Source organism: Rousettus aegyptiacus, unplaced genomic scaffold, assembly GCF_014176215.1.
Source record: "Rousettus aegyptiacus isolate mRouAeg1 unplaced genomic scaffold, mRouAeg1.p scaffold_m13_p_9, whole genome shotgun sequence".
Classification (NCBI taxonomy): domain Eukaryota; kingdom Metazoa; phylum Chordata; class Mammalia; order Chiroptera; family Pteropodidae; genus Rousettus; species Rousettus aegyptiacus.
In genome coordinates, this window is record NW_023416312.1 from 4,093,230 (window position 1) to 4,105,707 (window position 12,478).

Consider the following 12,478-nt stretch of genomic DNA (forward strand, 5'->3'; position numbering starts at 1 on the left):
ATAGAATGTTACTTGTTGATGAATACCTAGGTTTTATTTTTTAAGTACGCCCAATGATTTTCTTTCTATTAAGAGCCATCTTTCTGGGTTTGTTTGACTATATATTTGACTCACAACTTTGAGTCAAATATATTTTTATATTTTAAAGTGGTTTTGTGTGTGTGTGTTGTTTTTTTTTTAAATATCAAAATCATTGAATCTATTTTCATGCAGAGCAGACGTAAGAAACCAGGATTCTCCAGGAACAACAAAACTATGAAATCAAAGACTCCCTATTTCTCTCCCTGCCACAAGTCTGCCCTGTTCAAACTTTTCGAAGAGGTTGGTGCATTTGTTACTCTCTGAGAAAGAGCAAGAATTGGCCTCCACACACATACACCTACCTTTTAGAGTTTCAACATCATAGAAAGTTGCTGCAAACCTCGTGGACCTGTGGGATGCTGAGCGAGAGTCCGTGCTGGTAAAACTCTTCAGCTTCAGTCGGCACCTCCACAGCTTCCAGTCCTCGAAGTGTGTGATACGCAGCAGTTCCTCCAAACCAGAAGCCGCCTTAATCTGCTGTTCAGATTGTTCTAACATTGAGTCCTTAAAAAAAAAAAAAATCCTAGTTTAAAAGCAAGTTGCTAAAGTTTTAGTTTGTCTGATAACCTTCCTTGCTAACACTTAAAACTGTAAATAGGGCTGAAAAGAAATTAGAGCGATGATTCAAATGTACACCAGTACCTAGGAAAAATGACATGTGGTATTTTTGATTCACATTTTGCTCACTCATGATTGAATCGAAGGAATTATTCTCCCTGAGTTCTCAGAACATTTAAAAACAATATCATAGTGGGTTGAATGATGGACTTCAAAATGCCATGTCTATGTCCTAACTGCCAGAACCTGCGAATCTGACTTCATTTGGGAAAAGGATCTTTGCAGATGCAACAAGTTAAGGATCTTGAGATGAGAGCCCCTGGATTATCCAGGTGGCCTCTACATACAAAGATAAGTATCTTTATAAGAGATACGAGGAAAAGCCAAAAGGTAGAGATGTCCCGAAGCCACTAGAAGCTAGAAGAGGCAAGGAAGGATCCTCTTTGAGAGACTTTGAGGACGCAGAGTCCTGACGACACCTTGATTTTAGAATTCTGGCTTCCATAACTGTGAGAGAATAAATTTCTGTTATTTTAAGCCACCAAGTTTGTGGTAATTTGGTACAGCAGCCAGAGGAAACGACTAGATTTTTAAATCATAATATTTTTGTGACAAGAGCCAATGACAATTGTTTTCATCTCTGTTATTTGTTTGAGAAACTGACCCAGAAAGTCCTGGGGACCCTGTCTACAGTCACACAATAAAGACTGTAAGATCCTGATAACCTGAAATTTCTAACTTTTAACCCTCTGATAAAATACATTATTAGCATTTATGTTAAAAATTTGCTTTTCTCACAGTCGCACAAACTGTATTGATCGATACGATGGATTTGTGAGAAAAAAGATTGAGCCAACAAAAGATTCAGTATGTAGTCTATATTGTTCAAAATTAGGGGCTTGGTTATATAAATAACGATACATATATATAAGGAAATACTATGTGGTCATCAAAACCAATGATGTAGATGTATACTGGCACAAAATGAATCTACATCATTCATCAATGTTTGGGGAGTAGAATTTTTTCTTTTTAGATATGATGATGGATACCAAGGTGTCCAAAAGGAGATGTTCAGAAGAGCAAGTGTGGCCCAAGTCATGTACGATTTAACTTTATCTCTTTTCAAATTATTTGTGTGTATATAATGTGCATCATATATAAACAATTAATCATTGTTAATTAATCACATATCTATACTTAAAAAGATATATATATATCTGGAAGAATACGTATGAAAATATAAATGATAGTTAATTCTCTAGATCAGGGGTTGTCAAACTATAGGCCCCAGCCTAATTCAGCATGCCTCTTGCCTGTTTTAATAAAGTTTTATTGGAACACAGCCGTGTCCATTCATTTACATAGTGCCTATGGCTGCTTTCATCATTCTACAATGGCAGGGTTGAGAAGCTGAGAGTGAGAAAGACCTTCATAGCAATTTCAACCTGAAGTCACCCATCTTTTTAAAATTTCAATTTTCCCAGTCATTGTATTTTTCATTTTTTCCATGTATTATATTGTCCCTATTCTTTTTTGAAATACTTATCAGACATATATTGGAGCCTTTAAATGATTTCACACATCTATGGAATGTGCTTTCATATTCATCTATTTTTTTCTCCCTTCATTTCTCTTTAATGTGTATGGGTAAATTGATTGATTCACGTCCTCAGTCACCAATTCTCCAATTGTCTGAATCTAGTTTATTTTGTTAAGTTTTTAATTTTAATCATATTTCTAATTTCAAAAATTTCTACTTCATTCGTTCCTATCTGCTTTTGTTTCATTTCCATGTTTTTCCTAATTTCTCTTTTTATTTTATGAATATCATTCCTTTCTTTATGTTCTGAGAGTCCTAAATACTTTAAGCATTTCTTGGAATTGTTTTATATTTTAACCTCACTATATGATTTATATCCTAATTACTCATTTTATTGGCCGTCTTTCTTACTAATAATTACTTCTATGGCTTTGGAATTTTGTTTAGTTTCATGTTTATTGGGAGATTCATTTTTCTTTCTAGTCTTTCTGCATCATTTAAAAGTTCTGCGGTCATAACCCCTGACTCGCAGGGCCCTGAATCCAGAAACTTATTGAGTATTTATGACTCAGGGATGACCTTAGCTCAAATTCCGGTTGCAAGAAAATGTCTGCTCCCTCCTTTGTCTCTCTCTAATAAAGCAGTTTCATAGAAGACACAGCTCCAGGCAGCAATGAGCAGTGACTCTCCCTTCCTCTTTCACGGATCTGATGTAGTGCACTCATGGAGCCCATGATCCACTGGAGCTGAACTCTTGGCGGCCCAAGATTCAGAGTCCATCGGTTCTGCAGCTTCAGCTTCATGTTTTTCGAAAATTTCTTTTTATTGAGATATCATTGACACATAGCATGGTATAAGTTTAAGGTGTACAATGTGTTGATTTCTTTCAGCTTCGTGGTTTGGGGTACCATTTCTGCAAATGTTTGTCATCTGCAGATATTGGCCACCATTTTATCAATTTTATATTGTATCTATCATTGCCATGGACTACAAAAGATCTTGAAGTATGAATTCAGGAGGTTATCTTTCTTGGAAGTTCAGATGTGCATGTGCGTGTGCGTGTGCGTGCGTGTGTGCATGTTTTTAATAACGGCAGGAGAAACTTGAACGTGTTTAAGAGCTGAGGGGAAGAGCCAACAGAGAAAAAGAAAGTGAACGAATACACAGGAGAGATAAAATAGGGACCTAGAGGGATTGGTTTAATATAAGTTCCAGAGATAAGAGGACACAGGATGGATGGATGAGAGCATCGCCCTCTGAAACAGGAGGCTTGTAGAGAATGACATGGGTCTGTTGACAGCAGGACTGCTTGGGACCTATGATTTCTAACTTATCTGTGAAGCTTGGATTCAGGCAATTTTCTGGGAACGAGGGGAGGAGGAAGCTTGAAGAGCATAAACAGGGTTTGTGGAACAGGCGTTGAATTAAAGCAGCGCGCCACAGCTTCTTCATTTAAAAAAGTCTGGGGATGAAACGGAATAATTAATCGCTAATGTCTCTAGCAACTCTGAAATTCGATGATTCTCCATTGAGGCTCATTTGTCAATAGTCTCTCTTTTCCCGATTATTCATTGCCTCTTTTCTAGTTGGGCAGTATAACTACTTCACAGTTAATTCAATCTTTAAATAAAATTTTGTTACAGCACTGCTTCCATATGAAAATAATGAAACCAATCAAATAGCTTTTTAAGTGTTTAAAAATTGTACTATATTGGAATAATTTTTATTCATTGAGACAAATTTCATTCGATATCATCCATAAATACAGACTGATGTATGGCTTCTTAGTTCTTGTGGTTTCAATTCAATCTCAGAAATATTTTTAAACTATCCAACTGTGAGAACTCAGGAGAAAATATGAAATCTCTGGATTGAATTAAAGGTATTAAATGACTCATGTGACATGCTTCATCGTTTAAAAAAATGCAGTGTTTACTCAAACTGAGTTATTTAAGCATCCTTTAAGCCTCGTCATTTAAAACCTAGTTTGGGTTTACGGCCATGCCACCCCGAATAAGTCCAATCCCATCTGATCTCGGAAGCTAAGCAGGGTCAGTCCTGGTCAGTACTTGGATGGGAGACTGCCTAGGAAGACCAGGTGCTGTAGACGTAAAAAAATAAATAAATAAAACAAGGGATTGTAAGCTGACAAGGTCCTTGCAATCTGTGAGGTCAATCAAGGGTTGCTTAGCCTGAAAAATAAATAAATAAAAATAAAAAATAAAACCTAGCCTGGAATAATTGAGAACTTTCAGACAACCCTTTTGTTATTATAAAAACAAGTACTAAAAATTCAATATAAGTAGAAACCTGACAACTAATTCATTGTGGGGTATATGTTTACAAAGCGTCAAGAACAGTGGTTCGTTTCCAATGGGCTTTCTGCACTGGTTGATTTTGCTTGGGCAAGACAAAGATTATAATTCAAAAGTATAAATATAGTCCCAAATACATCTTTAAGTCATTGATTTCAGTGGTTTTAACTACCAAACCTTTGCCAAGTAAGTTGCTCATAATTTCTATTTTCTAATGGAAGCGCTAATTAAAGCTAAAATAATTAAAAAGTAGTCAGCAAAAGAACGTGAAGCAGGGTTACCAAACTCTGCTTTTTATTACAGCATTTTTTTTTTTTTGGTGATTAATCCAAGACTGTTAGCGATTTTACTCCTAAATAATAAATCATTCTCCAATGTCCTGGCTACCACAGGCTAGTTGCTAAATTGTAAGGCTTAAAGTCTTTAGAATGTGATTTTGCCATTTTTTGAACATATACTGCTTTCTGTGGTATAACACAAAAGACAGCCATTTCTACTTTTGTTAATTTCTAAGTTCACATGGTATTCTCCCTTGAGGTAGCACGAGGATCTCCATAGCTCAAGCTCTGGCAGTAATCTAGGCCAGGTATAACTAAGATAAGATGGCAGGCAAGATGTCTGGAAAGGTACGGTGGTGGCTGGGTTTGTAGGAGAAATTTGGAAGTGTCCATGTCGTAGAGAAATCAATGGCCTCTGTATCCTACTAATTTTAACTCTAAAATCTCATCCCTTCTGCCCCTCCACCAAGTATCTAGACAATACTTTCGAAGAGTGAACAAAAGCATGATTTGGGGATATCAAGGAGCTCCACTGGAAAAAAAAAAACAAAAACCAGTAGGAGGTTGACTCTGGTTGGGCAGAGAGCAGGTTTAAGAGTGAAGGGACTGGCAAGTCAAAGTAGGAAGAGGAGCTGATGCAATGAGGTACCACTTCACAGTCACCAAGACGACCATAGTCGAAAACACTAACGATATCAAGTGTTGTCAGGGATGTGGAGCAACGGGAACCCTCGCACATTGCTGATGGGCTTGTAAAATGGTGCTGTGACTTTGGAAAAGAATTCGGCCGTTTTTAAAGAAGTTAAACAAACAAAAGAAAAATAGACTCATAGAAACAGAGACCAACAGGATGGTTATCAGAAGGGATGAGTGAGTGATGGGGAAAAGGGGAAGGGGAATATAGTCAATAATACTGTGATAAATTTGCACTGTGACAGATGACTACTAGAGTTCGTGGGGTGATCACATTGTAAGGTAGAAAAATGTCAAATCACTATATTGCACACCTGAAACTAATATAAGCAATATAAGATTATATATGAACTATACTTTAAAAAAAAAGTGAAATATAAATTTAGCATATGACTAATTGATTCCATTTCTAGGTATTAATTACCCAAGAGACAGAAAATAGATTATTGGATGCCTAGGGCTGAGGGTGAAAATGAGGGTTCTTGTAAAAGGGCACAAATGATCTTACATGGGCGATGGTTGCACAACTAGTAAGTTTACTGAAATCATCGAATTACTTAAAACAAGTGAATGCGTAAATTTCATAGTATGTAAATGATATAGCAATATAGTTCTTTTAAACACAAAAGTAGGATTGTTCAAAGTTCAAAGGCCAGACTACTCGTATCCAATTCGGGAGGCAATGGAAAACACTAGAGAGTTGAACAATGGAATATTACTGGACATCCACTTCATTGGTTTGCTCTTTTGTTCATTTCTTCTTGCTTTGGCCTTAGCTCATGCTATTCCCTCTGCTCAGAATGCCCTCCACCCTCTACTTAGCTAACCCTTTCTCAGCTAGGTATTGTCTTCTTAGGGGAACGCCCCCCACTACTCTCATCCTCGCCCAGGTCTAGTCCCTCTGTCACATGAGTTCCTAGCTCCCCATCCTTCTCCTCCCCAGTGCTTACCGTTGCTCACATTAATGAATAAGTTGTGTCATTACTTGCTTAGTGCTTGTCTTTACCACCGGGTAGTGAGGGCCCCTGGAGCAGTAATCATATGTCTTATTCACACGGCAATAGTAAGAACTAAATAGATAAGTATTAAATATATAGACAAACAGACTGAGTCATCAAATGCCATAGAAAATTTAACCCTGAGTTTATCCATTTGTTCAAACTACATCACTTATCCTTTAAGTATCTTTCAACAGGTATTCTCCTTCTAAGTCTAAGTCAATGTCGCTTTTTCAATCAAGCATTCTACGATGTCCCTAAATTAGACTTATTATTTATGAACACACTGCATTCTCCTTACTAAACTGTGGTCTCTGTGAGGGTAGAATATATGTCTGGTTCATATTTTCACATAATAAACACTTAATAAACATCTGATAAAAGAATCTGACTAATATACATACTATATATATATATATATATATATATATATATATGCATTTGACAAATAGTAATTGGGCCCAGGCTCATGTGACATGTATAATCTTTTGTATAGATTAGTGCTTCTCAAAATTGAATGTGAATCCTAATCACCTGGTGATCTTCTGATGCAGTGTTTTGGGTGAGACCTAGGATGTTGCATTTCTAACAAGCTCCCAGGTGATGGTGATGATCTTGGTTGCGTGACCACATTTTGAGAAGTAAGGGTTTGTAGCAGAGGCTCTCAAAGTTGGCTTCACCTTGAACCTACCTGGGACGAAGCTTCAAAAAAACACCGATACTTGGATCTCATCCTCAGAGATTCTCTTTTACGGGTCTAGGCTGCAACTCTGCCATCAGGATTCAAAAAAAGAAAATCTTCCGAAGTGTGTGCTAGTCTTAGGGGAAGCTGGTTGAGAGAGATACAGGAATTCTCTATCTTTGCAACTTTTCTGTAAATCTAAAATTACTTCAAAATAAAAAGGTTATTTAAAAACATCTTCCCAAGCCATTTTAATGAGAACCACTCATTTGGGGGTGGTGCCTGCTGGTTTAAGTTTAAAGACCCAGGTGAGTGTGTGAGCTACGTCTAAGTCCACTGATCAGAGACCAAATGGTAGATGCATGCTGAAAAATACTCTTATTCTTTAAACACCTCTGAGTTACATCTTAGATTAAAAATATTGTGAGAGTATCTTGCTGAACTGGACTTCCTAAGTGTTTTCTTAACTCAAGTCACATGATTGAATGTTTGCGGATCAGTTTCCAACCTGTATAGCTTTTCTAAGATTGAAGACCAGCTATATTGTTTTCCAGGTTAAACAGCATGAGGAAGCGAGACCATCCTAGATGACAGGATAAAATTGCTACTCAAATTCTCAAGAAGCCAAAACAACCCACTTCTCAAAAACAGAATTAAATACAGCAGGTATTGCTTTAACCTGTTTGAATCAACAGGCAAATGTAAATTATATTCCTTTTATAAGGCGGTCTATAGAACATTTGAAAACAATATAAATGAGAACAGAAACGTGGATGTCAAGTGGAAGGAGCATGGCTCGGGGTACACGTTTGGGTTCTGATCCCGGGTTCCAAGTCTTTTGAAAACTTGATACTATTTTGTCAAACTGTGTTGGCAATGTGTCTTCAAGAAGTCTGGTGATGAGGGGGCGGGGGTGAATCGAATTTGTGTATTGAGAAAATCCAGAAAATCCAGAAGCTTCCTGGTGAGCTATGGAGGGAAAACGCTTCACACAACTTTTCTTAGATTCTTCCTAGATGTGCTTAGGGATTTACCAGTGTTGCCTGCGGGCACGATTCTTTGCAGCGAGTCCAGGGAGGAGGATCAGGTTGCAATGCAAATAGTTCCTGTTCCTCCTCCACCTCTCAGCAACTTCTGTTTCACTGGAAGAGCATTTTGTATTTCATCTTTAACTTGATGTTTAAGGCTTAGCCAAAACCACATTTTCCCTGGTTTGGAGTCCATATCGCACCGTCAGGTTCCCAGATGTCTTCCACAGATATTTCCCCCCACCCCTCCGTTCCCCTTTCTCACTCTCCCACCTGTCAAGGAATCTGCTCTGGCCATGTTAGGCTTGCAGTCCAAGTTGAAGTTTTGTGGCTTTGCCTCCTGCAGCTCCCAAGAGGAGATTACATCCCCAAAAGGAAGCTTTGCTTGATACGTAAACCACTCCATCATCTGGACAGACAGCTGATTGGGAGAGCAGAGCGCATGAATCTGAAATGTCTAAATCTGGCTTTGCATGGCACGGGACTCTGGAAAATGTGTTGACAATTTCTTATAAAGTTCAACATACACTCACCATATGACCTTGCAGTCCCACTCCTGGGAGTTTATCCTTGATAAATGAGGTCTTATGTTCGCACAAAAACCTTTACATGAATGTTTATAGTTTGGCTTTCTTTGTAATAGCCAAAAACTTGGAAACGACCCACATGTCATTCAGCGGGTGAACGGTTAAGCAAACTGTGCTACATGCACCCCATGTAACACCACTCAGCAATAAAAAAGCACGAGCTGTGGTGTGCGCAGCAGCTTGGATGGATCTCAAAGGCATCGGGAGTGAAAGAAGCCAATCTCAAAAGGTTACATACTGTACGATTCCATTTATGACACTTTCAAAACAAAACAAAACAAAACAAAACAAAACGCTAGTGATGGAGAACAGATCAAAGGTTGCCAGAAGTTGGAGCGAGAGTATGACTATAAAAGGGTGGCATAAATGAATTTTTTTCTGTATCTTGATTGTGGTGGTAGTTACACACATCCATGCATGTGTTAAAATTCATAGAACCATACATAAAAAAGGGGAAAATGTTAATTTTACCATATAACAACTTAAAAAAATAAACTAAGCTGGCTTTAAAGCCAGGCACTGCTCCCTTTTAGCTATTTGGCTGAGAGTTAATTTTTGAACTTCCTTAAACCTCGGCTTCCTCATTTATAGATAGCAAGGCTGATAATACTCACCTCATAGAACTGGTATGGAGGCTGCCTGAGATCATGTGCAGGGAAAGGGTTGGATACAGAGTACACAGGCCATAAAGTTCCTTTCTTTTCTTTCCTTTCTGAGGGGCAGGGCATTTGGTCCTGCGCTGGGGTTCACAGGGCTGTCTGATGGGGTCAGAGAGGTGAGTTTGAAAAGAGCAAGATGGGGCAACTCTAATAAGAGTACGTAAAAATTAAAAAGAGAAAAACTTTTCCAGAGTAAATCAAGGACAACCTTTTCCTTTTCCTCTCCTCCCCTCCCCTCCCCTCCCTTCTTCCTTTTCTTTCTTCCCTCCCTCGCCTTCCCCCCCCCCCACTCAATAGTCCTTAAGAGTATTTTCAGATGAAAGGCCAATTTTAAAGCATCTGCTCAGGCTTTACATGTATCTTTCTAGATGGATGAAGGAAAACAAATGATCCACTTCTTAAACCTTTGTCTTTTGTTATTAGGGTCTGGCCTTACCCACAATAGATGGTACCTAATAGTATGGAGCGTACCAACTGAGGGCACTTGCTAATAATGACTGCTGTGGCCAGGGCTGGTGCAGCTGCTCGCTCAGCTGGAACCAACCAAGGGACTAATCTCATTTCCCTGAAATCCACAAACCTGGCCATTTAGGAGGCCTCTTGCTACCAGTAGCTTTTTAGCTTATGTAGTCTTATATTTAAATGCACATATACAAGAAACCTAAGGTGTTTAATAAAACTAAGAAAAGAATCTACAAACACAAGGAATGTGTGCGTGTGACATGCATGCATGTGCAGTGCAGTTACATGCATACACATGCATGCATGCATTTCTGTGAGTGTGTGTGCATCGCTGTCTGGGTATTTTAATGGGATACTACAGGGCCAATATGCCGGGAACCTCCTCACCCTCCACTTTGATGGCTATTGTTGGTGGCAAGTTGTCTAGCATTTGGGAAGATGACTATGCCCTGCCCCCTTTTACGTGTTTTAAATCCCTGCTCTATTCAGATGCCTCCGCTCCTTTATGATGATGCATTTGTGCTTGGAAATGGAGGGGCACATGAGTGTGAGATGCGCTTGAGTGGCAAAACTCTAAAAAGATGCTCTGAATAACCCCAAGAGTAACTCCTAAGTTACAGTCTCTTTATCGCTGACCTCAAAGATCAAGGCCCAATGTCTAAGGAAACAACCCAAAGCCTTTATGGTAATGAGGAAATTGTTAAAAACAATTGCACTGCCTCCCCCCCACCCCACCCCTGCCACTGCCCTAAGGAAAGAAGTCTATTTCTCAGCCTGCTGATGTTGGGCCAGGTGACCTGCTTTGATCAACCGGGCAGTACAAGATATGACACAAGCAGTGGACCCAAAGGTACTTATGACTACACAGCTCTCTCCACATTTCTACCACCATGGCAAGCACCTGCCCACTGATCCAAGGCGGAGGAGAGACGTGTGGGGCAGAGATCCACACTCGACTTATGGCTTGAGCCTTGACTCCCAGCTGACCCCCGGAAACATAAATGAGAATAGATTATTGACGTTCAAAGCTACTGAATTTTGGACTGTTTCATTAAACAGCATCGTTGTGGCAGTAATTAACTGCTACAGCCCTGGTTTGGCCTAAGGCAACATAATCCACTGATGAGCAGAGGATCTTTATGCAAAACTTACTCATCTTTTTTACAAGGCAGCCCTGCTGTGCCACTTGGCAGTTGGCCTAATATGCCTCCTTTCACCTTTCTTCCTAAAGATGCAGTGGTCCCATCTCCGACATCCACTGCTCTCCTTCTCCTCTGCCTCGCCAGCATCCTCTCCACTGTTTAAGATGCCCAGTGATCCCCAGTCTTGCTGCGACAGTGTAGTTGTGAACCAAGTACACCATCAAAAAAGCTGCTATTACTTTTTCATCCCACTCTGCCCTTTTGAGTGAGTCTCTTATTGAGGATGAACTCAGGATATTCATTCAATCAAAATTACACACTTTCTAACTCTCTGGAGAACAAAACAGTATGCAACAACAAAATATTTGCCATAGCAATATTCAACACATGTCACTTTATCCAGAAATAATTTTAGCCAAACCTAGATTTCAGGAAAGCAATACTTTTCTCTAACATGTGAGTGTTGTAATTATTTAGGGAACGATGAATGACAGAGACATTATAGAAAGGTAAATTATTACTTAAAGTTTTAGGTATTAAAATTAGCCTCTCCACAGGCCAAATTTGACTCCTTGGCCGTTGGTTAGACATGCAAGTAACTAAGACCTCTTTAGTTTATAAAAAACATCACTTCCACTCATGTGCTTGGCGCATGAGAGACATTCCACAAATGTTTACTGAACTGAATCTAGTTTTCCCTTTTCAGGGAGAAGGAGCCTCCTGAGCAGCAGAAATAACCATGAGTGTCTCCCTTTAGCAATTCTATCCTAGCGTCCACCCATGACTGTTTCTCATCTCAAAGGAATGTTCAGAAACATTTAGAAGTGACCAAAATTGTATGCGTTACTCATTAATACTCTTCATCAAATATTTCCAGCTTTCTACCTTCTGAGCACATGGAAGGATTGCCTTTCTTGGCCCCTTGTGGTTGATGGTGCGGTGAGTCAAGGTGCTGTGACCAAAAGTGAGGTATGTCACTTCTGAACCTGAGCATTTAACTCCCAGGGTGAGACTCTCCAGGGCTCTCCTTCCCTCTGTTATGCTGATTAAATGACATTGGAGATGTGGATGCTCAGCCACTTTCATCCCGACATGGTGTTGATTCTGGAAGACCCAGGATGGTCATGTGGTATGAACAATAAATACAACTCTGTTGTTTGTGAGCCCCAAAGATTTGGATCTACATGGAGGCATCTCTGTTTGTTATTGTAGCATACCCTGACCTTGCCTGACTGATAAAGTGTCTGACCAGTGTACTTTGCCATAATTTACCACGTCTTCACAAACCAGCCAGTGTACAATGAAAACATAGATAGCGCTTCTCAAGGATATCAAAGATGAAGGAAATCATCAAGGTGTCCAAGTTTTAATCAGATCTGCTGTGTGGCCAGATGCCGCGTTGCCTATCTCTCCGTGACCACCAGGCTGGAATAGTAGGCTAAGGTGACTTCC

General features: G+C 39.4%; 1 protein-coding gene and 1 pseudogene across 1 annotated transcript in view; one reads left to right on the forward strand and one right to left on the reverse strand.

Annotated features, from left to right (window-relative positions):
* The window catches only part of VEGFD (vascular endothelial growth factor D), a 35,714-nt gene that overhangs the window by 16,708 nt on the left and 6,528 nt on the right, over window positions 1-12,478 (reverse strand). Inside the window, exon 2 of the mRNA XM_016118963.2 lies at window positions 384-585. Within this exon, the coding sequence (XP_015974449.2) occupies window positions 384-585 (202 nt within the window). The remainder of the gene's footprint in view (window positions 1-383; window positions 586-12,478) is intronic.
* On the forward strand, window positions 4,174-4,292 carry LOC118608493 (annotated as a pseudogene).